At 55.3% G+C, this 27784-nt stretch overlaps 1 protein-coding gene across 1 annotated transcript in view; it reads right to left on the bottom strand.

The window, feature by feature from the left end:
• MACF1 (microtubule-actin crosslinking factor 1) overlaps positions 1 to 27784 on the bottom strand; it is a 166058-nt gene that overhangs the window by 72695 nt on the left and 65579 nt on the right. The window contains 26 exon segments of the mRNA XM_009882791.1: positions 89 to 316; positions 925 to 1158; positions 1249 to 1398; positions 13841 to 13976; positions 14423 to 14511; positions 14609 to 14761; positions 14941 to 15039; positions 15702 to 15809; positions 15918 to 16001; positions 16309 to 16471; positions 16649 to 16842; positions 17714 to 17852; positions 18053 to 18231; positions 18547 to 18716; positions 19340 to 19523; positions 20590 to 20716; positions 21128 to 21282; positions 21749 to 21901; positions 24114 to 24239; positions 24610 to 24705; positions 25307 to 25411; positions 26036 to 26197; positions 26356 to 26433; positions 26712 to 26840; positions 27281 to 27557; positions 27702 to 27784. The exon segment at positions 27702 to 27784 is cut by the window's right edge and continues 66 nt beyond it. Of these exon segments, the coding sequence (XP_009881093.1) occupies positions 89 to 316; positions 925 to 1158; positions 1249 to 1398; positions 13841 to 13976; positions 14423 to 14511; positions 14609 to 14761; positions 14941 to 15039; positions 15702 to 15809; positions 15918 to 16001; positions 16309 to 16471; positions 16649 to 16842; positions 17714 to 17852; positions 18053 to 18231; positions 18547 to 18716; positions 19340 to 19523; positions 20590 to 20716; positions 21128 to 21282; positions 21749 to 21901; positions 24114 to 24239; positions 24610 to 24705; positions 25307 to 25411; positions 26036 to 26197; positions 26356 to 26433; positions 26712 to 26840; positions 27281 to 27557; positions 27702 to 27784 (3801 nt within the window).

Below are 27784 nucleotides of genomic sequence, written 5' to 3'. Positions count from 1 at the left end.
CGCCCCCCCCCCAGCCTCGTCGGCAGCCGGAGGCAGGGTCAGCGCGTCAGGCAGAAAGCTTTGAGAGGGACGAGGCGTCCATCCTGACCTTCAGCCTCTCGTACTGCTCATCCAGGCTCTCGGCAGCGCTGTCTGCTCTCACGACGTGGGCGTCGGGGACGTCCCGAGTGCCTGTCCCCGCTCGCACCCCCGGCGCTTGCTCGATGGGGTGCGGTCTGTACTCCAGGAGCCCTCCCTTCTGCTCCAGCGATGCCACCCAGTTCAAAAGGGAATCGATCTTATTGCTGTTCTCCTCCAGCTCTTTGGCAGCTTTCACCTGAAATCACAAAGGCTCCAGATAAGAGTGGCCCATTTTATGCATGTTCAGCAAATGGCTGCGCGGGGGAGGGAGAGAAAAATCAACAGAAGAAAAAAAAACCCCAAACAGTTTTCCAGCCACAGCAAACGCCTGTTCACAGACCTCCAAAACGCTTTGTGGCTCTCTGCAAGGGGGGGGAAGGTGGAAAGAAGCTGTGAATAAACTCAGCCTTTTGGCTCCCTTGCATTCCTAACCCTGACACAGGCCAGGGTCCCCACCCCAAAGGGCTGTGACGGTGTGGGCATCGCTTTCACTGCCAGCACGGGGAGGTGCCCGACGCTCCCGCTCCCGTTAAAGGTTGGCCCGAAGGCAGAGCGAAGCGCCTTTTACCCTCCCCGGTTCCCTCCACAACCAGCTCCTCCGTGCCCGCCGCTCTCAAGGCGTTTCACGAGGGGACAGAGCATCAACGTCCCACCTCGCCCCGGGGGACAGAGAGGAGCAGTGAATTCCTTTAGCCCGCATCACCCAGGCAAACGCCAGGACCTCGAACGAATCTGACTGCACCGACTGGACCTCACTGCCCACCTCAAGCAGAACCCAGGGGGCTGCAGCTCTTTGCACGTTACCTTTTCAGTCTCCTGCTGCACTGCAGCAGTCACAGCGCTCTCCAGCTCCTTCTGGGCCATCTCTGTCCTCTCCTGCAGGGACTGGTACTGCTCCTTGGCACGCCGGAGCTTCTCTTGCAGTGCTGCCAGCTCCCCGGGCTCCATCTTCGCTTTGTTCTCCTCCAAAAACTCCTCTGTGCTTTTCAGGACGCTGGCGAAGGAGGCGGCTCGGGTGTGCATGTTCCTCTGCAGCTCCTAAGCAGGCGATGCCATAAGGCTCCACGCGCCCCCGAGGCAGCGCCCAGCCTCTCCGCCTTCTGACCCCCCTTTTTTTAAAGCACTCACCTTAACATCGCTTTGCCTCTGCTGCAAAGCCGACAGGTCCCCTTCGCTGGCCGCTCTCTGCTGCTCCGCCAGCGTGTCCTCTGCCTGGCCCAGCCAGCGGCTCAGCTCGGCCAGGCTCCGCGCCCGGGCTGCCTGCTGCTCCTGCAGCGTCTGCGGGCAGAGGGAAGGGGAGAGGGGACAGTTAGTACCTGTCACCTCCGCTCCCGCACGTCGCTGAAAGGCAAAGCGAGAGGTTATAGCCGGAGCATCTCCTGAAGACGAGGATGCAGCACAGGAACCGGCTTTTGCAGCTCTCCGCGTGCTCCTTCTCCTTCTCCGGCTCACGCGCCGCGGGAAGGGGGCTGAGGTGCGAGCAGGAGCTCGCTCGCCGCACGGTTGCCGCCGTTCCGGCAGGTTTCCCTCAATCCGCTCTTCGAAAAGCCAGGAGAGCTGCGCCGTGGAGCTCCGCTCCAGGTCACGCGCTCCTCTCCCGGCAGAGCTCGGCCAGAAGTTTCTGTGCTTTTTTTCCACTCCACCTTACAAACGTTAAAAAACTGCAGCAGAAACTCATCTAAGGAGAGGTAACGACAACCTGCGGTCAGGCAGCACCACTGCGGAGCCCCGAACAACCTGAGCAGGCTGGTTTTTTTTGATGCTGGGGATGGAGAGGGAGCCCGGGAGAGAGCAAGAGGTTCCGTAGCTGATCCAGCTCCTCCGGTCTGCTGCCAGAGCACAACACAGAAGCGCCTGTTTGAGCAATTGAGCATGATGTGACCTGAGAGTCCCTGCAACGTTCCTGTTCCCCTTTCGCAGGGGAGAAAAAGGCTTTTGAGTTTCCCTGGGCATTTCAGCAAGGTGATGTACAAACTTTTGCAAAACACTGTGCTTGTTTCTCCCGGTCATAAGATAAACAACAGAAGCAAATTGAAAGAGCCTTCTTAAGAGCTCTTCAGCTGCAAAGCGAGTTCTTCCTGGGTTAGGATGGGCGCACACTCAATCTGAAAAAGCAAAGCAAACTGGTTAATATACACACACACACTCCAGAGAGGACAGGCAAGAGTTACAGAGAGCAATTGTTAATAAAAACCACATTAATCCTGTCTCGAACAAGAGGATCCATGCAGTGACGGGTGCTGCAGCAACGCTGCAGAGACCTGAGGATTTGCTTTTGAAGCCGCCTGCTGCCTCGACACCCCGGCAGCTCTTTCGCCGGGACAGCAATACCTGACTTGCGCGGTGGAAATAAGACATTAAAACCACCGGGTGTCTGCGGTGGCCCCTCTGCACCGGGATTTTCTGCTGGGGTTACAGAGAGCAGGGTTTATTCCACCCAGCCCAAAGCAACTCGATGTCCAGCGGAGGGCTGCCCGGCTCTGCTACCCAGGCAGGGCTCCATCTTTTGGGAGGAAAGCCACTTCCCGCCTGGGAGTTAGGTGGTAGGGAGAAGACAGACTTTAGAGGAAGCTCATGATGTGCAATGAAAAGTCATTAACTGCGAGTGGCATGCACACGAAATCCCAAATACGAGGGGTGTCTCAGCGCACGTTCTTGTGGCCGGGAAGCGCTTCAGCGAGCAAACGGCAGGCAGGAAGCCGATGTCTCACAACCTTCACCTGATCCGTCTGCTCCACTTGCTGGAGACAGACCTGCAGGACCTCCACCCGAGCCGTCACGCGCTCCGACAGGTCCCGGAAAGCCTTCTGCAGCTCATTGAGCAGCCTCAGCAGCTGCCTGCTCTGCTGAGGGGTCAAGTCCTGGGCGTGCTCCGAGATAAGGAACTGGATGTCGAAGGCAGTGGCGTCCAGCTGAGACTTGGTGTCTGCGAGGGGCTCTATCAGCTCCTGAACGGGAGAGAAAAGACCCGTCAGGCAAAACCACCCTGCAGCCGGCGCTCTCCTGCCCTGCCAGCTTCAGACGGGACACGGAGACAGGCAGCGGCGTGCACTCAAAAAATAAGTGCTTTGTCACCAGAACAATCTATTCCAGAAACCCCAAATGGTCCCAAAAGCACACTCAGCGTGGAGGTGACAGCATCTCGCTGCAGCAGTTTTCCAACGCTCCTCTGCACCGGGCTGCCAGCACCTCGCCAAGAGGTTGCTCGGACCGTGCGTGCCGGACCACCCTTGGGTCTGAAGACGACCCTGAAGATGACCCAGACGCGGAGCTGCCAGAAGCCCCGTCCAGTCCATGGTGACTCCACATGCCACCATCAGCTCTCAAAGCCTTTGATCCCCTAACTTCAACGCCAGGGCGCTACCAGCAAACAGGACATGCTGAACTGACCAAATCTTGACAGCTATCGCTAAAAGGTGAATCAAGGTGGAAGGGCGCACGGGCTCCTCGTACAGGCGATGGAGACCGGGGCAGGTGAGATGGAGGGGGCTCTCGGAGCCCCCACGGAGGACGCAACATCACTCCTCAACATGGCAGAACCTGACGGAAACCCCTCCTGGTCGCTCAGCCCCACCACACACCTGCGTTGGAGCACGTTCCCCACACGGCCAACGCAGGTGGTTTGTGCGTTGCGGAAACAAATGATTTTTGAGCACATACAATATTGTTGCTCTTCCTGCAACACAGGATAAGGGCAAACCCTTGGTAGGCTCCAGGAGGGCAGTGGGATTAAAAGCTTCTCTGCGCAGAGAACAGCAACTTCATCAGCCAGAAGGATTAGGGCCATTGCCATGGTTACCTTGTAGTGCTGGAGGCAGCGACTCAAGCTGTTGGCATCAGTGGTGTGGTGGCAATCGCCGCCGTCCAGCGACTCTGCGGTGCCAGAGACCCAGCTCAGCAGCTCCTGGAGTTTGCCCTGGAGAGTCTCGTGATGCGCCAGGATTTTAGCCTGAAAATCAGAAATGCAGCATTGAAAGAAGGAGCAGAGCGCTCCAGGGAAGGAGCGTTGGGATGCTCAGGGGGGGCAGCAGGCAGCGGGGACGGTTGCCAGCTCTACCTTTTCGCTTTCTGCTGCCCCGCGAAGGTTTTGTAGCCGGGACTCCAGGACATCGCTCGCGGAGCTCAAAGACTTCTGGAGGTTCTTGGCATCCTTCTCCAAAGCCTTCAGTAATTGCTCAGGGACTTCTTCAGGGGGGTTGGCCACAATCCACTGCACGGCGTCCAACTCCTGATTCACTGGGAAGCTCAGCTCCTGCAGCTCAGCGCCCAGCGCCTGAGGCAAGACAGCAGCGTTATGTCTAAGATACGGTGACTTCATCTTCCCACTGCCAAAAACTGAGGAAAGGTTTCGGAGACCCAGCTCCGAACGCTGCGTCTATCTCCTAGAAAGATTCATCACCCTCCTCCGGCCCCGCTCAGCTGCCAGCACTCCCCTGTCTCTCTCCAGGCTGTAAAATGAATTTCAGCCGTGCTTAGGTTATTGTCTAAGCAGGGAGGAGAAGGTGAGCCAGAGGCAGTGCCAGCGCGGGGAGGGACAGGGTTTGCGTAGAAAAGGCTGCTAAACCTGAGTCTGACCTCCCCGGCTGGCTCCCAGCGGCAGGGAGGAGGTGCAGGGGCTGTGCGTGAAGTTGGGGAGAGGAGAGACGAGCTCGGTCCTGCCTAACGCCCTGCCAAAGGCCGGCTCAGCCTCGCTCACCTCCGCCTGCTGCAGCAGGTCGCGCAGCGCCGCCAAATTCTGCTCCGCCGGCTGCACCCGTTTGATGCGCATCTCGATATCGCGGAGCATGGAGAGATACGATATCAGCTTCTCGTCGTGCTCCAGACACATCTTCTTGCTGAACATGATCTACGGAACCAAACAGTAAAACAAAACCTCAGATTTAGGGACAAAAGACAACAAAGGATTATATACCATTCCTTTTTTGCAAAGAAGAAATCCGTTAATAACATTCCATTTCAGGGACTTTCCACTCGCTAGCCTTATCTACAAGATTTACTACAGGAAAAATAAAACACACGGCTCTTTTCCCAACATAAGCTTATAAATGGCAAGAGATCTCTGGCGTTACAGTAAAAGTGCCAAAAAAGAGTCCGACTTATTAGTCATTTATAAGTAACGCTCTAGCAGAAAGGAGCCACAACGAAGCCTTGAGTGTTTTCAGTCATACATCATTGGGTCCTTTGCCAAAACCACTGCAGCTGATACTGCACCATCGAGCTCAAACATCCACTCCTCTTGTTCTGGCTGTCCTCTGTGCTGAGGACCTCGGACAGATTTAACATCAAACATACCGAAATAGCTCATAAAAAAAAATGTCGAAATAGCAAAAAGCATCAATTTACCTGGGCTGGTCTCGTGGATTCCCTCGAGGTTTCCAGCAGCTCTCCCTCCACTATCACAGGTAAGAGCAAGCCCCGGTCGCCGGGACCCGGCTGCCTGGTCCTCTCCTGGGCTGTTTCTCCTTGAGATTTTGGGGGAACAGGGGCACCTCCTTGGCCTGTGCTGATCTCCGCCATTTGCTCTTGCTGTGTCTCTTCTCCAAGCTCAAGGACTGCAGAGGTTTCCCGAACTTCTCTGGGTTCCTCTCTGATAATTAATTCATCGCCTGCCGCAGGGGCTGCACTGGACACATCACTGGTGGTTTCCACCTTGGCGTTTTCCTGGGTCATCCTCTCCTCCAGGCTACGTGCCACCGAGGAATCATCACCGCTTCTGATCCCACCTTCCATCACCTCTCGAGCTTCACCTTGTCCTGGGGGAACAGGGAACACCTGACCCCCAGCCAGGCTTTCCTTATCCTTCTCAGAAGTTGTTTTCTTTTCTTTTCCATCCCTGCTGCTCCCCATGGGCTTGGCTGCGTCTCTTGCCAAGCCAGCAGTAATCGTGGTGGTGGTGTCATGTTTTGGTTCTGGCATGCTTGAGACGAAGTCCCCCTCCTCCTTCTTCTCTGGAATTTCTTTGGAAATCAGACGAGGAAGGGACTGCTTTTCCTCAGAAGGTTTCTCGGGCTGAGCGCTGTCTCCTGGGATACCTGTCTGCTTTGTTTTCTTTTTCTTGCTTTTCTGTTTTTGGGTAGGTTTTAGCTCAGTTTCACTTCTTTTTTCTTGATCAGCTGGACCTTCTGCACCCACTCTCGGGGATTCTCCTTCGATGTGCTTGACAGTTTTTTCACCTGGGAGCTTGTCTCCTGCAGGCTTCACGGGGACGCCAATCTCAAGGGCTTCTCCCGGCTCTGCAGGACCCATCTCTCCCTTCCCTCGGCCCACAGTAAGAGACGCCCTCGGTGTTACCCCACCCCGGCTGCCCGCTCGCTCTCCTGGCTCAAAAGCCACCACTGAACCTTCTTCACCTGCCGCAACTCCCTCTGCACTTACAAAGCCTCTCCTCCTCGTCCTCTCCTCACTGCCCTCCGCTCTCTGAAGCGTCTCCGTGTCCAAGAACAACCGCTCCTCCTCCAATTCCAATCCCTCCACCTTCTCTGTCCCTCGACATACTTCTTCTCTCCTCGATTCCTTCCCCCACGCTACTCTCACCTGGAAGCTGCTTTTCGCAGTCCCTTTTTCCACAGCCCTTACTACCACCATCTCTTCAGGGAGAGATGCTGTACCTAATACCGAGGGGTATTCCAGAGTCTGTTCAACCTTTTCGCGGGGATGATGTGTTACATCATCCTCTGAAGTTTCTTGAGGTTTTGATTTCCCTTCTGTCAGTGTCACCGGAGATCTCTCGGTGGCGGTGGTTGCACCTCCAGCCACGTTGTAGCTCACAGCTTCAGATCCAGCTTTGTGCTCAGCACCATCAGATTTCTTAGCAGCACCCGTAGAGATGACATCTTCTTCTTTTGGAGATATTTTTTCCATTTTTTCCTGGAAAAGGTGGGGTCCGTCTACTTTGCAGACCTCAGAACCATATTTGTCTTTGGATATTTGTGCCTCCTGAAGACTGGCAGCTAATTTTTGGCTAACCAGCTCTTTTTCGACAGCTTCCTTTAAAGTCAATCTTTTCCCACTACCAGCATCAACGATTCCCCCAGCCCTCATCTGGTTGGTGGCGATGAGTTTGGCCATCTCCTCATCCAGCAGCCCTCGCTCCACCGCAGCCCTCAGGGAGAGCCTTTTGCTGACAGTACCCTCCACGATCCCCCCGCTGTCTGCCTGAGCCTGCAGCAACCGCAGGGTGGGCAGAGGGTCCACCTTCCCCACCCTCACCGCCTCGGCGCACGTGAGCTTGTTCCCTGTCACCTCATCCTTGACGCCTCTGAAGGGATGGACCTCCAGATACCTCTGGCCAGACTCAATGTCAATTTTACACTTCTTTATGAACTCCGAGTAGGGAACGATCATGCAGGTCTCGGGATCTACAATTCCTTCTTTCATTTCTGAAGATGACAGGACTTTCTCCATAACCTGCTCGGGCAGCAAGCCCTCCTTTACCGCTTGACAGAGTGCCAGCCTCTGGCCAGAAGCCGGATCAAGAATGCTTCCGCTCCCAGCCTGGATTTCTTGCACTTTCCTCTGGAAATCCGGACTAACGAGCCCTAACGATACTGCCTGGGGCAAGGGCAGTTTCTCCTTTGTAACCGGATGAACACAGTCCTGCAGGCACACGCTTTCAGCTTTCGTGAGTTCGTTGCATAAATCTTGATCAATCAAACCATGTTTCATTGCATCGTTTACCGAAAGCCTCATTCCAGACACGTGATGGATGATTCCTCCATCGGCAATCTGCTTGGTCAAGAGCTGAAAAGCTTTTTCCTTTTTCAGGAGACCTTTTTCAACAGACTGCGCAACAGTCAAAGGCTGTTTGGTTTTAGGATCCACAATTCCACTGGTCTCAGCCTGTAGGCTAATGAGCTTCTGTCTCGTCACCTCATCCCTGCCTTTCCCTTTGGAAGCCTTCTCCAGCTTGACCAGCTCTTTCTGACTTGTTGGCTCTATGAGACCCAGATTTGAAGCCAAAGTGACCGATACTTTCTTGCCACGTTTCAAGTCAACGATTCCTCCAGTAACCACTTGCCCTTCCAAGATTCTCATTGCCGTTTCCTTGTCCAGAAGGCCAACTGCAGCCGCATCCTTGATAGAGTAGACAAAGTTATTGCCTGGGTCCAGAACCCCACTTATCGCTTTGTCAGATGTGAGTACCTTCTGGAGAAGGTTCTCATCCATCAGACCTTCTTCAATGACATCCTCGGTGGTTAATGATTCACATGTATGCGAGTCAAAGAAGCCACTGAACATCTTCATTTTCTCCATTAGTTTCACAGCTGTGTGACTGGGCACCACTCCATGGGCTACTGCTTCATTTAGAAGAAGAGCCTTCCCTGTCTGCTCATGGATTATGCCACCGCTTTGGAGCTGCGTCAAGAGCATTTCCAAAGTGTCCTCCGCTTCCTGCTCCACAGGGGCTGGCAGGGATGTTTCATCAACACTCTCATCATCTAATACTTCTTCCCCTTCTCCTTCTTGCACTTCCAACACACTTTCAATGTTTTCACCTTGCCTCACTGCTTGCTCCGCCTCTCCAGTTTTAGGGAGCGCAACCTCCTCTCCTCCCAACATGCCATTCTCAATTGTTTCTTCATTTAGCAAATAAATCTCTCTAACATCTTCTGCCTCTCGTTCACGTTCCTCCACACCCTGAGACCTCTCTGCCATGATTTCCAGTCTCTCTCTGCTTTCTGAAACATCCATTGATATGCAGATTTCGCTTTTCACAACAACCGTCCCACTTTCTGGTGCCCTCTTCTGATCTTCAATACTTTCCACTCCATCTACTGTAGCAGGCTTGGACTCTTCTTCTGCCTCAATCATCATTTCCTCTGTTTCTCTGAATCCACCGCCAAGGTCACCGGGATGTCCTGGCATCGATAATTGTACCTGATGTTTGTCCTTGCTTGTAGAAGCTACTTGGTGTCTTCCAAATTCAGTATCATTTTCACTCTTGATGGAAGCCTGTTCGGTATAAATCTGCTTTTGCTCCTCCACAAGCAGGATAGCTTCTGCATCCTCTAACAGGAGGCTTTCAGATCCCATCGCCACTTCCCCATTCTCCAGAGCAGTTCTGGGTGGTAGGACCTTTTCGCTTTGTTCTTTTGAAGGAGTAAATTGAACCTCAAGCTCCTGCACAGCCAAGCCATTGCAAGGCTCTCTTTCAAGAGCTGCATCTGTCTTTGTCTCCTCAAACCCTTTACCCTCTTCCAACACAGGCGCAGCACAGGATCCATTTTCTTGGGTTTGGATGAGGGCTTTAGTGAGATTGTTCAACTCCCCATCTACTAAGAGCAGCTTCTGGCCATCATGGATGTTGATGTAGCTGTGGGTCATCAAGTGGAACATCAGCTTTTCGTCGTCACTCCTTAGCAGAGGGTCACTTTGCTCTTTGTGACTTGTGGGACTCCTTCCAGAAGAGCTCTGGCCATGCCTGCTTCTGCTTGGAGAGCCAGCAAGCTGCACGCTGGCCATGACATCAGGGATGACCGTTGATTTCAACTTCTTCGCCACATCTCTCTCCAAGATGCCATGTTCAACAGCTTTCTTCCAGGACAACACCTCAGTGGTTTCTGGTATAAAGACAGCCTTAATGAGTTGCCTTTTGCTGAGAATCTTGTAAACCAACTCTGTAGACAGGATTCCTTGTTCTAAAGCATCTGCAACCGGGACAATCTCCCCCGTCTCTGGCCACAGGAGCCCCATGAAGGACCAGAGGGATTCTAGAACCACCAACGCAATCCTTGGTGCTACCAACTCTTTCCTTACAGCTTCATCAATTGTCAGTCTCTCTCCCGTGACGGTATCGATGATGCCACCTGTCTGAAGCTGCCGGATAAGAAGTGTGCATGCCAAATCCTGGTCAATTAAATTATGTCTCACAGCTTCGTCCACCGTCAGCCTGTGCCCTGTCCTGGGGTCAACAATGCCACCAGCGACGAGGTGGGCTTCCAGCAACCTGACCGTTACCTGCCTGTCTATCAGCCCTTCCTGGACGGCACGGAAGATGCTGACTTTTCTGCCCGATTTCAAGCTCACCATCCCACCCGCCAGCTGCTTGACTGGGAGCAGCCTCAGCCCAGTCTCTTGGTGGATGATGCATCGGTGCATGAGCTCAGGCAGACCGATCTTCTCAGCAGTGTTGGGGTCAATCAAATCTTTGCCACTCTCCAGGTGAGACAGAAGTCTGGAATAAAGCTGGGGGGTAAGGAGCCTTTCTTGCACCGCTGTCTCCATGCTGATTCTGCCCTGATGGGCTTTAAAGCCCCCGGTGACAAGCTCAGCTTCAAGAATCTTTAGCCCAGTGCTCTCACTGATCCTCCCCTCTTCTATCGCAGCAACGACAGGTAGGAGCTGCCTCCCTTCACGTCTGACTTCTTCTACCCGGTGGAGAGCATCCTTCAGTTCCTGCAGCACCTGGAACGTCCTGAGATCGATGATGTTTCTTGCCAGACCTTTCTCCAAGGAGAGTTTCTCATTGGTCTCTGGAACAACTAAGTCAGATGTGATAACCTGAGCCTCCAAGAGGACGAGGCCAGTGTCCTGATCTATAAGACCTCTCTGCATGGCACCAAAGACAGGAAATATCTCTACCGTGCCAAGATCGATCACTCCTGCCACTGCTTCGCTGCCCTAGAACAGAAAGAGAAGGAAAACAATTAAATCAAAATTGAGCATTGCCAGCACTCAGATGGTGTGAGGTCCAGGGAGATCCCAGTTTCAAAAAAAAAAAAAAAAGAAGTTTAAAAACCCTAAACAGGTCCCAAAGTGTTTGAAATGCAACTCCAAAGGCATCACAGCACGCAAATTGGTGCATGTGCCAGCTTGCACATTGCCAGCAAGTTTTAATGCTCATCTAGTCCATCACCCAGGGCAGCACCGAGATGCTTCCAACATCCACCAACAGTAACGCAGCAAAGCCGCAAGCAGCAAAACCCAGAAGTGCTTCTAATGCTCCACGGAGAAACAGAGGGAAGGAGACCAACAAGCACACCAAAGCCGTTCAGCGACTCCACTCTTAAGAAGTAAAGACAACACAAATCCCACTGTGTACTCAGAGCAGAAAAAACCCTACAAGGTGTCCACTTCAGAGTATCTAGAAACCTCTCCCAGCGCAGTTTCCACCCTGACTCCTGCCATGCTTTAAATCCTCCACTTCCCCAAGCAGACCTCACGTGCCGGGACAGCCGGGGAACACCGCAGAGCCCCGCGCCACGGAGCAGCTCCCACAGACAGACCCGCCATGCGTTAGGGCAGGAGCGCTGCGTGCAGGGCAGCTCCCCGAGCACGGCCACCGGCACCCGTTCTGCCCCGCTCCAGCTGCGCTCTTCAGACAGGGCAAGGGGAGAAATATAAGAAGTTGGAGGTCCCAGCATGGAAACGGTGACAGACTGGGAAGAGACCATCTACTTCGGTGTTTCTGGAGGGTCTGTTCTCTTCTTGCTGGTATCCCCACAGGGAGGGTCATAATTAAGATGATAAAGAGTAACAGCGCTTTGGACCTTTGGGTTTCTCCCAGTCCCACTGGTTGGGTATAAGGTTGGCCCAAGCCCCAAAATAATTTTGTGGGGATAGGGAGGAAGGAATCTGGATTGTGGAATTAATTCCTTTTGCACCCCCAAGACCCTCAGATTATTTTTTTTTTTTTTTTTTTTTTCTCGGGGGGGCCTACTAGCCCCGCAGGCGGGGCGGCACAGCTCGGTTCCAGCACAGCAGAGGACACATCCTCCACCCCACCGGTCTGCAGATCCCCCCCTGCTCTGCTGCGGAGCCAGGGCAAACCCGCTGGGAAACCCTAAGCTCTCCACCATCATCGCCAGCCTCAGGCATGCACGTTCGGAGGGGAACAAGCCGTGGAAGGACAGAGAAGAGGAAGTGGGGGAAAAAGAGGACGATAAAAAAAGGAGATGGGAGGGAAGGGGGGTAAAAGGCTTTTACTTACCCGAGTTGCAGGGTGTGCCTTGAGCAGTTAAAGACAGAGCCTTATGGAGCAGTTCAGCCGTATCACACACAGTGTAAAGCTTGGTGTTAGCGTCCAGCATGCGACCGTTTTGTTTGCAAAAAGAACCCCACACACAGGTCGTCCTCTTTCGCTTTGTGTGTTTTGTTTGTTTAAATCCCGGAGGGTTAGTTAAACTTGTAAGCAAGGATGTCAGTTAATCTTAAAAACAGTTGACATGAAACACAAACTGTACAGGGACACATCATGCTCAATTTAGCGCGTTCTGCTTTGCATTTTTGTCTTTTATAACTTCTCTCTGACAGTTGGATGTTTCCAGCAAGCAAATGTTAAGAGTTCCTCATGCTCCCTCTACAGTGAAGCAACCGCACCGCACAAGAGCCGCAGGGATCGTCTCGTAGACCGGGATCTACGGCGAAGCCCCACTGCCACCTCTCGTTTTGTTTCCGGGGCTTCATCGAGAGCGTGAGTGAAAACTGTTCCAGCCCGAGCCCCGAAGCGCGCTCACGCTGCACGGAAACAGCCCGGCAAGCCCTGGAGAAGGTTTTCGCTCTATAGTTAGTTTCCTGCCCGGGAGGGAGGAAAAGGGAAAGGAAAAAGCATCCTTTCCACGGGCAGGCTGCTCTCAGCTGCTCTCCTGGCGGCAGCAGAAGCAGCATCAAAGCCGTGATGGCTTAGCGGCGACTAATGAGTCGGTTTGCTCACCGTAAGCTTTCTGCTGCCAGCACGAGGGCTAAAGGGCTTGCAAGAGAAAGCCATTACTGCACTGAGACACCTGAAATGTGCTCCGAACTCCAATTTGGAGAGAAACACGATACGTTTAGGTGAGAGCTGGACAAGGAGATTTCAAACAAGCAGCCCCGTCGCCCTCTCCTCGTGAGCGGCTCGAACAGGGCTTCACTCACGGACCCAACAGCCAAAACCTGCCTCACGCGTCCAGATCTGAGCGGGCCGTTGCTTCAGAGTACAGGGAGCCAGCAAGCAAACACACAAATATATCCATCGACACATGTATATACATTTATATAACACGTACACGTATATCTGTGAATGACCGAAGACAGCTCATAACAGAGGCAATAAGGATGTGCTTTCAGCCCTCCCTACCCAGCGGGAGGAGGACGGGGACTGGCGGGAGCGCTGGTGGATGCAAAGAGGTAATGGGTGCAGCTATGGGCTGTGAAGGTCCCCCAGGTCAGCTGAGGGCCTGGGCGATGCGGTCGCCTTCCGCTGGGGACAGCAACTTCATCCCCCCACAGCTGAGCCAAACCTCTCGCCAGCCCCTGAGATGTACCAGACCGCCCGGGCAAACGCCCTTCTGCGGAGAGCCACCGCCGTGCGTCCCCCGCACGCAGGCAGCCCGTGAGATGCGGTTAATGCAGTGAGAGGGCGTTCCTCGGAGGCCACAGCTTTGCTAAGGGGACCGTTTCCAAGACAGAGGTCCACCTGCATCCTCGCCCACCACGTGAACAAGCCAACCCTCTCCCGCACAGGGCAGAGCTCCCATGAAAACCACCACAAAGGAAAACTCTCCCGTTGAGCTGGAAGGCAGCAGGTACACAGCTCCTGCCTGGCCTCCAGGGACCACCCCAGCACGGACGCTTTGGGTGACGCATGGATGGAAGAGAAGGGAAGGTGACCACGTGCAAGTAAGAAAGGCGACGGGCGGTGAGAGGCCGGTGGCCATGAGACACTCAACCAAGAAGAAACTTTTTCACACCCTGAGGAGTGCGCTGTGTCTGTGCGGGCACGGCACCGAGCGGGGACCTGTACCTTGTGCTCTGTCTCCTGAGCCAGCTGGCTCTGGAGCTGCTGGAGCTGCTCCGTGGAGTCGCTGCAGAGCGCCTGGTAGGTCTCCTTCAGAGCACCGATCTGAGCGGAGATCTGTTCCTTCTCCGGATGGGAAAGCCTGGAAGGGGAAGGGGAAATCTCTCAGGGAAACGGCACAAAGCAGCTCCCAACTCCGCAGGATTACCACGCGCTTCTGGCGAAGGAAAAGGTCAAACCCACCACGAGTCCCCTCTTCTCACTGCCCTAATCCTTGCCCGGCTCAGCTAAAACCAGGAAGGATAAATGTGCTCAGCAAAGGCTGACCTGCGTTGTAACGCTCAAATCCCCAAATGTACGGGGCCGGATCCCTGCTGAAGGGGATTAATATTGCCCCAACAGCATAAATGTGTTGCGTATTTCACAGCTCTTGTTGCAGATGAGAAAAAAAGACAACTTTCACGTGCAGCTCGTCACTGTTTTCAACGGGAGTCATTGGACCTCAGAGACGCCACCAGCATCAGCTCTAAGGCAGCCCAGGTTCCCCCACCGCTCCCCCTGCCTGTCCCCTCCTCGGGCCACACTCACTTGTGGCTGTGTCTTGCCAGGAAGATTTGCGAAGTTTTGATGGCCTCAGAGACCTGCTCCTTCTTCGCAGCCAACTCCTCGTTCAGGGCCTGTCGGGGAAAAAAAAAAGAAAGAAGAAAAACTTAATTCAGCTGCGGAAAAAGAGCAGAAGTTACACAAACTGCCTGACGGTCGCTCCCGGTTTACCTGCTGCTCCGAGATGGATTTCTCGATGTCGCCCAGCTCTCTGCTCCCAGCAGCGGCCGTCCTGCCTTGCACGCTCTGCTTCACGCCCAGGGCCCAGCCCAGCAGTTCCTTCACCTTATCCACATGCTCCTGCTTCTCCTCCTCCACTACTTTCTGCAAAGAGAGGAGGGAGGAAGATAACCACGTCAAAGGGGTCCCAGATTTCCGAAGGCGGAGAGGCTCTCGGGAGCAGCACCTGAGATGTAACCTCAACGCGGAGCGGCATCCGTGGGGGTGTTAGGAATGGAGCCTGCGCGTTTTGAATAGAGTTCAGCTCCGTGCAACACCCTTACCTCCTCCTCCTCCAGCCGCCGGAGAGCATCGCTGATGTACTTCACGTGCTGCGTGGTTAACGTCACCAGAGCTGTATAGCGAGTCCGCAAATCCATGAACTGCGAAGGGAGAGAGGAGGAAACGGGGCTCATCAGTCACAACCGGCGCATCCGGAGCGACGTACTTTGCAGTACATGACAGGGACGCACCACCTCTCGTTTGGAAAGCCCCCCAGGCACCTCGCAGCCCCGCTACGGCATCAATGAAATGCAGCAAGTCTGACGGGGAGGGTTTGTGGCCACACACGGCATGCTGCACAACACTGGAGCGAAGGGGAGACTCCGGTCACGGACACTGGGACGGATGCTCAATTCTTACAAAGAGGGCTACCGGGATCTTTCATATCCACACGGAGCAGACAGGACCTCGGGTCCCTAAAGGTCTCATCCCAAAGATCCACACACGGTAACGCTGCATGGCGCTCTGGTTATTTACCTCGCAAGGCTGAAGGGCTGAGCCGACCCCGCTGGATTTGACCCAGGGGTTCCCAGGAGTCTAGGTATTTCATACCTGGTGCTTAGAGCACTAAGCCATCCTCTCTGGCTATTGGAAAAAACAGCGAGGGTGGAAACTGTATTTATACAAGAGAGTTCAGCAGAAAGGAGCTCATTTCACAGAGGCTGCTCGGCAGTTTGCTCGGCGTCGAAGAATCCCCCCCCCTCCACCGCACAATTTCTTCCCTCCTTCGCGAGGGCGGGCGGGCGGGCGGGCGCGCTCCTACCTCCTGCGTGATGGCATCCGAGGACGAGAGCATGCGCCGGCGTTTCATGGGAGACTTCTGCTGCGACTCGACAAACGCCCTGTACGTCATGAGCTGCAACTCGTAGTCCTGAAAACGTAAGCGGGGGAGAAAAAACATGGAGCACGCGAGACGCAAACGGTGCTGGGGCCGTCTCTGCCCTGCCAGCCTTACCCAGGCACAGGAGGGGACCCGTACCTTGACGGCAGCCGAGTATTGCTGGGAGAACTTCTGACACTGGTCCAGTTTGGCTTGATTTTTCTCAATTTCTGCAGCCAAAGCCTTCAACAAAATTCAAAGCGAAAACGCTCGTCAGGATGGCTGCCGCAGGTGAAGTGGGCTGGATTTCAGTCCCCGTCCCTCGCTTTTTGGGTAAAGTCTTTATACTCTTCAATTTTTTATGCAAGGCCCCATCTCCACATCAAACTAAGCAGAGTTTCTCCACTTCCCAGACACCCAGCTCAGGCCGGCAGCCTCTTCCCCACTGTGTTTCATATTTTCAAGCTTTTCAAGGTTTTATTAAAAGAAAAGAAAGGAGACGGTCTCTGCAGCGACCACGCCACGGAGGCAGCACGAGCTCCTGCCTTACCGTTTGCTGGCTCAGCTGCTCCGACAGCACCCGGCTGTCCTCCGCCTGCCCCGGCTTCATCAGCTCCTGCTGGACCGTGATCTCCTCGATCCAGTGGATTAGGGCACTGTGGCACTGCCGGTAATCACTCAGCACCTCCTGGATGCTCTCCAGCTCCGCGTGGCTGAGAAAAGAACCAAGACAAATAAGAGGAGGGCGAAATGCCACCGTAGGCTATAGGGATATCCCGGTCACCAGCGGGAATCCCATCTGGAAAAAATATCGCTGCTAACAAGCCTGATCCAAGCTCTCAGCTGGAACGTGAAAGTAAATGTGCGAAAGGAGGCAGGAGGTTTCTCACCGGGTCTCAATCTGGGCGCAGACTCGCTGCCAGCGATCCCACAGCTGGCTTCCCTTCTCCTGATAGCGCTCGAGGTCGATGCTGCGCTCTTGCCTCAGCCGGTACAGCTGCTCTCCCACCGCCTTCGCCTTTGCCATCTCCTCCTCCAAGGTGGAGAAGACGGAGCTCTTGTCCTTCACTTCCCCGAGCCATTGCTGCAAAACCAGCAAGAGACAGCCCCGGTTCAACGTCACGGAAAGCAAAAGGCACGTGAAGTCAGAGATGCCCTCCTGCCCGGAGCTGACAAGCGTGAGAAGGGGTTTATCGTCCCTCTCAACCTGTGAAGAACTCGCTGATTACAGGAGGTGCAAAATGGAGGGGACCACGTTCCCAGCTTGGAACGAGGCAGATTGGTTCAGCCCCTGTCCTACAGCAACAGGACACGTAGCTGCCAAGATGCTCCCATGTGCCGGCATGTGTCCTACAAGAGCCACCACAAGCCGTAGCAGCTCCTTTACCTTTACAAAGCAATAAGGGATCACATAAGCAGCACAAAATCCTCCTGGCAGCTACAATGAGGCAAGAAAAATGGCATACAGTGCAAATTCAGCAGAGAAAGGGCAGGACCCTGCTTGACTAGAGAGTTGGGGGGGTTCAGCCTGGAGAAGAGAAGGCTCCGGGGAGAACTTAGAGCCCCTTCCAGTGCCTAAAGGGGCTCCAGGAGAGCTGGGGAGGGACTTTTCACAAGGGCATGGAGTGATAGGACGAGGGGGAATGGCTTCAAACTGGAAGAGGGGAGATTTAGATGAGATATTATGAAAAAAAATTTCACTATGACGGTGGTGAGGCACTAGAACAAATTACCCAGCGAAGCTGTGGCTGCCCCATCCCTGGAGGTGTTCAAGGCCAGGTTGGACGGGGCTTGGAGCAACCTGGGCTGGGGGGAGGTGGCCCTGCCCAGGGCAGGGGGTGGAACGGGATGATCTTCAAGGTCCCTTCCAACCTCAACCATTCTATGATTCTATGACAAACACCAAAGCGTCGGCTGGTTTCTGCCTGCCCACCTTGGGAAGTGACAGCACCAACCTGTAACGTCGCTCTGTGAGAGTGAATAGCTGCCAGGTCAGCGGGGACTGCCTCCTCTTGGCTCAGCTTAACCTCGTACCCTTTGACCAGAGACTCTGCTCCTTGGGTGTTACGAATAATAACATCAACCGTCTTCAACCTGGCAAATCAAACAGAGGCAGCACGATGACACCCAAAATTTGGCAGAGATCCTCTTGAGCGCGAGGCTGTTTGCACCGTGTGCCGCAGAGGGATGGAGCTCAGGGCAAGGGGTGTTAGAGGGCCAGAAGAACGGTCTTTAGCAGAATCAGGCAGATACAAAAAAAAGGTATTTGGGAACAGAGGTACGTCCTGACTCACTTGTCCAGGTAGATGGAAGACAGCCCATACATCTGGTCCATCTTGTTCACCACCAAATCAAGTTCAGAACGCAAGTGGGGCGTGCTGGACCCCGCGGGCGCCTTGTCGAGGAAGCTGTAGCACGTCTCAGAGACAAACCGCAGGTCCGATTGCAGCCGCTGCAGATCCTCCTGCATACGCTACGGGAGGAAGGGAAAGAAGGTGAAAGGAGAGCCCAAGCAGGTGGAGGAAGAGCAGGATTGCCCTTGGCAAAGGAGGTGGCATGAAGTGAAGCAGGGAGCCCACCCGGAGAGGTTTCTCGCTACCTTCTGTGTAGCAAAGATCCCCTCGAACCCCACACAGTCACGCACCCACCACCCACACGATCGCCCTGGAGAAGTTAAAAGCTATTTTTGGCACAGGCTAAAACCCAGCAGCCACCACTTCCCTCCCCTCCACACTTCCCAGCAGCCACCACCTCCCTCCCCTCCACACCTCCCAGCAGCGGGACTGACCTCCTGCTCTGCAATGCGGATGGTGTTTTCCTGGATGGTATCGCCATCTGCTCGGGCGCTGCTCGGGGACTGGATTCGGCTCACTAGCCTCTGCTCACACTCCTCCAGGCGCAGACGGATATTCTTCAGCTCGGAGAGGTACGTCCTGGCAACGGTCTCATCCTTGTCTTCTGCGAGTCACAGACAAACCAAAACAGCAGCTCAGACAACCCCGGCCGGTACCTGCCCCAGATGGGACCTGCCGGCAGCCCCGGAGCCAAGGATTGGTGTCAGCATTGCACCGACACCGAGCCACCGGGGTCTCTGCTCAGACGGAAAACAAGTTAACCAAATCATCTCATTCAAACGCAGCTGAGAATGAGCCCAGCCACAGGGCACCTCGCACGGCGAAGCCGGAGTCCCCGGCCGTAGTGGGACTCCATCCTGCTGTGTCACACCAGGAGCCATCCGCTGCTCTGAACACAGCGGGACTGCGACCGCTACATACATTTTCTTAAATATTAAATGCAAGGAGAACTCCTTGCTCAGAACACATCCTAAGGACTAAGCCCATCTCCAGCAACGTTTGGGTAAGAGGACTCAGCAGTTAAGCTGCAAAGCAGAGCCCTCTCTGCAGGACCATCGTTGGATAAAGGCCCAACACTTGAACGGATGGAGAAATAAGGAGAGCAGCTGCTCACACCATCAACTAGCTAGCTCAGGAAAAAAAAAAAGAAAATTAATCCATCCCATAAATCCTTTGTTTATGAGTCCCCACAGCTCCTGGTTAATCCATCAGCCCTTTGAAGCTCACCGTTTTCCATGGACTCCAGCAGCTGCCGGATGTGTTCCTTGGAAGACTCCACTTCCTCCTCCAGGCGCAGCCGATCCGACACCGAGAAGAGCTCCGAGTCCCGGCTGTCCTGCAGGAAGTCCTCGTAGTGCGCCTGGAGGCTCTTCATGGCTTGCTGGCACTCCCCTTGCGCTAAGGATCTGAGCTGCGAGTGGAAAAGCAGCACATCTCACCGCCGGGAACAACTCCCTACAACACCACCTGAAGCCACCCTCCCCGGCTTAATCACCTTCGGTTGCCAAGTGAACATTTTCTCTTTAGAGGAGAAGACAAGCTGCCCTGGATCAGCCTCCCGCCTCCCCCCAGCCTTGCTCGCTCCTTAACGAAACGCTAACTCCGCAATCTCTTATTACACTTCAGCAGCAAACTGCTGATGCTCTTTTCATCGGGAAAAACTGCGGTCATTTTGCACAGAAGGTTTTCCCACTGTTCAGGGTGCAAAGACGCTCGACTTCACAGATACCCACGAGGCAGCAATGTGCCCTGGTGGCCAAGAAGCCCAACGGCATCCTGGGGGGCATCAAGCAGAGTGTGGCCAGCAGGTGGAGGGAGGTCATCCTCCCCCTCTGCTCTGCCCTGGGGAGGCCACATCTGGAGCGCTGTGTCCAGTTCGGGGCTCCCCGGGTCAAGAAGGACTGGGAACTGCTGGAGAGGGTCCAGCAAAGGGCTACGGAGATGCTGAGGGGACTGGAGCATCTCTCTGGTGAGGAAAGGCTGAGGGACGTGGGGCTGTTCAGTCTGGAGAAGAGAAGACTGAGGGGGATCTCATCAATGCTCATCAATCCCCAAAGGGAGGTGCCGGGGGATGGGAACAGTCTGTTTCCAGTGGTGCCCAGTGACAGGACAAGAGGGAACGGGCACAAAGGTGACCATGGGCAGTTCCATCTCCACCTGAGGAGGGCCTTCTCTGCTGTGAGGGCGGCAGAGCAGTGGCACAGGCTGCCCAGAGAGGTGGGGGAGTCTCCCCCTCTGGAGCCATCCCAAACCCGCCTGGACGCCGTCCTGTGCCACTGCTGGAGGTGCCCCTGCTCTGGTGGGGGGTGGGATGGGGGAGCTCCAGAGGGCCCTTCCGACCCTGACCACCCTGGGATTCCCCAACCTTGCAGTCTCTGGTCTTCCCTCTAACGCTCCCCTTCCTCCTCAGCCACCCGAGGCAGCCCGGGCAGTGGGCGACGCAGCCCCGGAGCCGGGCAGAGAAGTTCCTGCCGTACCTTTTCCATGCTGAAGCTTTGCACCAGGGCTATGTCCTTCCGCAGGTAGTTCCAGGAGATGAGACTCTTTGTGTTCATGTGGAGCTGGTGCCAGAGAGCCATCACTTTCTGGTACAACTGTTCTATCCTGCAAGGAGAAGGAGCAGATTTATCAGCCCCAGAGCTCCCCGGCGCGCTCAGCCCTGCCCCTGTTGATCCACCAGCCCACCACAGCAGCGAGCCCAGCCTGGCAGCCCGCAGCAAGCGACGGTCCCGCTGTCCACTGCCAGAGGTCCCTGGAGGGATCCCTCCTCTCAAATCCTCGTTTTCTCTTCTGCAAGCTACTACAGCAGTTGCTGCGATGGAGTTTGCAGCTGTACAACCACAAGGGATTCCTTCCCTTGCCCCAAATCAGCTGCGCCACCCACTCCTGTACCTCCACCCCAGCTCCTCTCCCATTCCCACCCCAGATCCGTCCCCTCCCGTGCCACCAACCCCCTCCCCATCTCCCTCCCATTGCACCTCTGTGATTCCGCCGCAGCAGAGACCCGCAAGTTACCTGTTGGCCATCTCGATGGCCTCTTTGTTGGGCGGGGGGATGAGGAAGCAGACAGAGGGCACCATGGCCTCGTTCCCCGTAGGGCTGATCACCTTCCACTTGGTCCTCTGGGAATTGTCCTCCAGCACGCACTCGTCGTTCCTGCAGATGGTGATCTGCAGCGGCACCAACACCACCCGACCCGTCAGAAACCAGCAGCGGGGCCGCACACGCCTGCCCTTGCCGCCAGCCCCCCTCCTGGGGGCAAGCCAGCTTCCATAAATGTATATATATATATATATAGGGATATATTTTAATCAAGCAAAAGCCTGGGATCATGCCAAGCAGCGCAGCACGCTCATGTCTGGAGAGGAAGGGACAAGGAAGTTAAACAGAGCTGGCTACCACCCACGTGCTTATTTGGCTGAGGCTGCTGAAGCCCATCCTCCTCGCGGAAAAGGATTTTAGCTCCTGCCCGGAATAAATCTGAGACATGGAAATCTGCTCCAGGAAAAAGAGCCGCGCTATTTCCCTCCTCCTGTCTTCCCACTCCGTTCCTGCTTTCCATTGACAGCCACTGCGGACAGACACCACGGGCGTCGCGCCCCCGCCTCGTCCCTGCCTTCCCCTTCCAGCCCTCACCTCGATCTGCCGATAGTCACAAACAGCCTTGATGGGGATTGTGCTCTTCACAAGGTGCTCCGGGTTCCTGGGCCGGAGCTGAACGATGGTTTTGGACCGTCCCACCAGGCTGGCGACGGAGCTCTTCGACTGGATGAGCTGCTCCTTCTCGTCCTGGCAGAAAGAAGGATGAAGGACGGGTTGGTGGAGGAAGGGGAGAGGAGGTCTTTCCCGAGCATCTCAGCACCCCCCCACCCCAACACTGGTCTGCAAGAGCTACGCTGGGATCTCAAGGGCTGAACAAACACATCGGGAGGATCCTGCTGCCCTAACGGGATGGGAAGAAGGGTCGGGAGAGATGGGATGGAAGGAAAAGCCGATGTCACGTCAGGGGTGGGACCTCTCCACTACTACTCCCGCTGCCCTGCAAAGCCGCATGCACGCCTCTGGCTCTACTGCTGCTAGGACGAGAAAACATTTTCTATCAAAAGGGCAAAAAAGAGAACACAGCATACACCAAAATGAAAGTCCCAGGAGGTGTAAGGGGCCAAGAGCAGGACAAGCTCCGGCCCCAAAGCGGGGACGTTTAGCTGTCTGCAGGGGAGACCACAGAAGCATGCTCCCTTTCCTAAGGCAAAGGATGAAGGCGTGTTTAAACCAATGGCTGGAATGGGGATACGGTGAATTATGCGGATAAAACATCTCAGGAGAAGGGGCTAGTGGTGGAGTGATCGCACAGGTCTCTGGGTTTGGGTAGAAATTTGCCGGTTGGAGGAAGATGCAGCAGAACTGATTCCGACAAGTCCCTGCTGGGTTCGGTGATGGGACAACCCGGGAGACTGGTGGCAAAGGTCCCCTGGAACAGCCTCCGGCACTGATGGAGACATGTGCGGATCACGACACTGGCAGCTCGCGCGATTAGTGGCAGCTCAGCCCATTCTGACTGCAAAAGTTGAGAAAGGATCCCAGAAAAACTTTCTCCCTCATGCTTGGTACTCTCGGGGTCGGTTAGTGAGCTAACAACAGTGGAGGATAATTTAATGATTAAAAAAAAAAAAAGAAAAAGAAAAGTATAAATGATTAAATAAACTACCTGTGCCTGTCCCAGGGAGCATGATTGGAAGAAATACAACTTTAACTTATTAGGTAAGAAAGAGTAATATAGCTGAGCTCAGGGCAGCTGCCCCAGTCCTGAGATCGTGGCCACTCTCCGCCTGCCCGGACAATCCTCTCCCACCCCAGACGGCATCTGCCACACTCCCGGTGTCACAGCGCTCACAAGTACAGCCCCAGGAGCCAGGCTGGCTGCTCCCTGTCCTGGTAGCGCTGGAGGACTGACCGGGACGACCCCGAGACCAAGAGAGAGAGGATGGGACCCCCCGGGAGAGAAGACAGTGAGCCCTAGCCCAGCTGACGCACCCATCACCAACACCAGTAACAGTGTCCCAGTTTCCCTGGGGACACGCTGGAACTCAGTGGTGTGGACTAAGAGCAAAGCCAAAGCAGCCACCTGCCTCCACGCGCTCAAGTGTCACCTCCTGGCACTTCCACCAGCGGCTCGACGGGAAACCCACAGCCCAAATCCTCCCCCCATCCCTCATTTCAAACACCTTCAACCACCATCCGATGCTTTGCTCCTCGCGTTTTCCTTGTAGGTTGGCTTTTTTTTTTTTTTTTTTTTTTCCCCAGACCAATTTGGACAACGAGATCACGGCGCAACTGCCCATCGCCTGCTCTCTGCTACGCCGCGGCTAAGCCAGGCCACGTGTTTGGAGATCAGCGCTGCCGAACCCCCGTCCCCACTGCAGCTGGGCTGCCCTGGCTCTCTCCGCACTGGCACGGAGCGATGGATTAACACGGGATTTGGTCTGGATAAAGCGCAGGCGTTTCTCCGCATTTCTCCTAGAGAGCACCAGCTCAAGAGCAGAGACAGGAGCATCCTACGGGCTCTGCGCGACACCTCCGTCAGCAGAACACGACCGGCTCCATGTTGACCAGGATGGGCACCGACGGGGAGGGACCAGCTCAGATGTTTGACTTTTCCCCATCTCAAGCGATGTGCTTGCTCAGACAGCACATGCCGCCTGCTCCTCACCCCGAGGCCAGTGCCTCTAAACAAGAGTGACCCTGCAAGGACTGGCAGCGTCACATCCACGCAGCCTGCGCCCCGTGGCCACGTACAAACGCATGCAGCAGCTCCAGCAAAAAGCAGAACGTTGACCGAGATGGGGAAACAAACCACCTTAGATGAAACCGCGCTGTCGTGGGAATAAAATGAGCCCAGTTTTCCCTGGGAAGCAAGAGGTGCCCCAAGCAATGCTGCTGGAGCAGAGCAAGAAGGTCACCCATGGCCCGCCCAGGGTGGCGGGGATGTCGGAGAACCCACCATGGAGTCCTGCAGCAGGTCCTCCAGCCGCGTCAGGCTCGTGTTATGGTCGCAAGAATACTTCCTTTTGATGGAGTCCTGCAGGTTGCGCAGGTAGGTCTCGGACTCCCGGGCATCGCTGAAGAACTGCAAAGGCAAAGAGGGTCACAGAAACCTCCACAAGTCCACCGAGCAGTCAGCAGCACGCTGCAGGTGAGGGACCACCCCAACATCTCAACCAGCAGCTCCCACCACTATTGTGGCCTTAGGGCTGCAAGGGCAGCGAGCATCCCACGCGGATGGCCGGAATTACGTGGAAGATGACCCCTTGTGCACTAGAGAGACATCCCCAAGAGAGCAGCTACAGAGAAAGAGATGATTCAGGAGAAAGCTGCCCCCATGAGCACCACCCATCCCTCCTTCCCTCTCCCCCAAAAGCAGCAGCAGCGTACGAAGCTCGTGCAGCGGGATGCAGCGGGGGGTGACCGGGGAAATTTGGGCTGCCCCTCCCAAGTACCTGGAAATAGGCGGCGTTCTCCTTCACGTGCTGTTCCACGCACAGGCAGAGCTGCTTAATCCACTGCCACTGCGTCTGCACGGCAGCACTGTAGGCCTGAGAAACACACGCACCAAACGGCGATGAATAACGAGCATTTACCAGCCAGGAGGGTCACAGGAAGGACGCAGCTACAGCCGCCGGGATGTGCATAAACGGGTGAGATCTGGCTGCAGCCGGGAGCCAGCCGCAGGCACGAAGAGCCGGCAGACCCCGGAGCAGCGATGCCGGGGGCCGCGGCACGCACGGGTTTGCTTTCTGCCACCCCAGAGAGAAACACCAGGGAGAAACCTGTCCCCGCAGCCCGTTGCTTCACCCCCACGGTTTTCCTGCAAGCCTGGATAACCGCAAAGGAGCCGAGGCCGTTCCCTGCATCACCTCGTGGCAGGAAAGGCTCATGCTCTGTACAAACGTATCTGCGTCTTAATTTGAGGTGGGGATTATTTGGGAATGGCCTCAAGCTTCTCATCGCGCCCCCCAGAATAAAACAGCTCTATCTGCTCACTGCTGTTCTTCTGCCATAAAAACTGCTTAATCAGCCCTGGCTGCCTGTTAGGGCACCCCGGGGTGGGACAGCAAGTTTCCCAATCCCAGGTGAGAAGATTTGCTGCCGGCCGATTCCCGGAGCTCTTCCCGCCTCCTCCGTGTGCGCGCTCACCTCTACGGTTTGCTTGGCCGGGTGGTTCTCCAGGGACAGCAGCTCGGCCGTGTCTTGGAGGGAGCGGAAGATGTCCTGCTTCTCTTCCAGCTCCATCGTCAGCTCCTGCATGAAGGACACAAGCAAAGTCCAAATTTCAGCGATGGGGAGCAGCCTGGCTCAGACTCACGTGGTCCAACTGATACAACGTGCAGTACGGGAGCGCTGCAGTAAACACCAGCGGATCGCCGGGAAACCAGCACGGCTTATGGGAGCACCACAGCCGATTCCCATCAGGATGTCTCCCGTGCACCAAACGCACGGGGCAGACGTAGCACAGATACTGGAAACCTGCCCAGGGACCTCCTGAGTTCCAGACAGTGCAATTGTGGAAAGACAGCAATTTATTTATACTGCTTTAAAGAGGAACCAATTTTCCTCTTTAGCTCAGACTTTTTTTTTCCCCCCCTGCTAGTTAAAGACTCCGTTAGTTCCAAATAGAGCGAAAAAGACATCTTTTGATGCCTTTTCGATTGAAACTCAATTAAACAAACACTTTTTTGCACTTTGTGCTCTAGGGAGAGCCCTTTCCTCGTGATGAGCTCCAAGCTCAGCGCCTTCAGAGGGACCATCCAACCCCTGAGGACTTCAGGTCTGTCGGTAGCTGAAGGTCCCACAGTGGATCAAAAGCAGCAGCAGCGCAACCAAGAGAGCAGCCATCCCACCAGCCCTGCCCCGGGGCTCACTCACCGCGAAGTAGTTTCTCTTGGCTGCGATGTTAGGGTTGTTGTCGCTCCAGTCGTAGGCCAGTTCCTCCTCCTCCTTCTCATTCAGCCAAATCAGCTCAGCAGTGGCCCGAGACACAAACCCGTGCAAGCTCTGGAGGTGCCTCAGCCGGAAGCTCGAGGTTTCCTGAACACAACGAAGCGTGATTCCTCTGCCCTGCTCCGAAGGCGACCGATTTCTTCCCCCCTCCCCAGCCTCGGAGCAGGGCCGCTCAGGAGCAGGGCGGCAGGGATGGTCCCCGCGCTCCCCGGGCAGCGCTGTAAGCCCACTCCAAGTCCGCTCACCATCAGCTTGCAGTACTGCGTCTCCAGCTTGCCGAGCGTCTCCGTGTAGCTGGCGCGGAAATTCTGAGACATTTTACCCTGAAGGATGAAAAACGCTCCTGTTAAGCCGACACGGGACGGCATCACTTGAAACCCCATCTCCAAATCTTTCTCCCCAGCTCTGTGTGAGCAAGAGGAGGTGCAGAGGATGGCTCAGGGCAGCAGCCTCGTGCACCAGCCCAGCGTCAGTTCAGAAGCTCCGGCTTTAAAAACACCTCTGCCCCAGGCACCTTTACCTACGAGAGCCGATCCCAACGCCCTCACCTTCCCACACACGTTGTGCCACGCGCTGTGTCCCCCAGCCTGCGCCACCATACCTCGTACATCCTGGCCTCCTTTACGCTGGAGCCCAGGTCCTCCACACTGGTATGGACGTGCCGCTGGGTCTCCAGCTGGGTTTCCACACTCGGCAGGTCGGTCCCCCACTCTGCCCGCTCCAGTCTCATCTGAAACAGGCCAAGAGGTCCAAGTCAGCACTCCTCATCTACAGGAGCATATCTCAAAAGGACACGAGGGCAAGGAAACCTCCCAGGTCACTCAAGGAGGAACAAACATCACACCAGCCCTGGCAGAAGGTCCAAAGCCTGTGCTCCAACACTGATTTCTGGGAGAGCCAAGACAAGCTTCACACCCACATAAGACCAAAGGACTGACTGCATCAGTACAGATTGGCTTCCAGCTTTGAAAGGATCTTGTGATGCCCACCGATCAGCAGGATCACAACCCAACCCAACTCAAGACAAAAGCATCGGTGCTCTCCAGAAACCTTGAACCACCAAAGCAATTATTCACAGATAAAGGCAGAAAAAAGCCCAGAGCAGCCTCCTACACTCCCACATCTGTGTGAGCGGAGGCAGGTAATTTGGCCCAGAGAGGAAGCACTCACCTGCATTTCCTCCACCCAGGCCAGCAGCTCGTACACAAACCGGAGGCTGCCTTCGTCTTCGGAAGAGGAGATGGCCACCAGCTCCGTCCTGGTCATGGGCTTCCGGAACCAGGAGGCAGAGGAGGTGTGCAGCCCTTTCGTCAGGGATTCGCCCTTCAAGTGCGTCGTGCTCAGCGTGGAAGTGGGCACCAGCTCCAGGGTGGAGAAGTGGCCTTTCCTGTACAGGTTAGTGCATTCCAGCCTCAGCGTCACCAGTTCGTCTTGCAGCCGCATGATCCTGCAGCAGCAAACAAGGCACGGGGGTAAGAAGATGCACACACACACTCCCTCCTTCCCCACGACAGAGCAGAGGAGCCCCGTGCATCAGCCCCTGACCGTGTTTCTCCATCCACCGACCATCAGGGACATGGCCACCTCTCACCTGAACACCAGCTCCTCCAGCTGGTAGTAATTCTCATCCCGAAGGATCTGCACATCCACCTGTAGCTGGCGGATGAGCCCTTC

This window comes from Charadrius vociferus, unplaced genomic scaffold, assembly GCF_000708025.1.
Source record: "Charadrius vociferus isolate BGI_N301 unplaced genomic scaffold, ASM70802v2 scaffold783, whole genome shotgun sequence".
Lineage (NCBI taxonomy): Eukaryota > Metazoa > Chordata > Aves > Charadriiformes > Charadriidae > Charadrius > Charadrius vociferus.
Note: the sequence above shows the minus strand (reverse complement) of the source record. Positions and strands in the feature narration are given on the sequence as shown.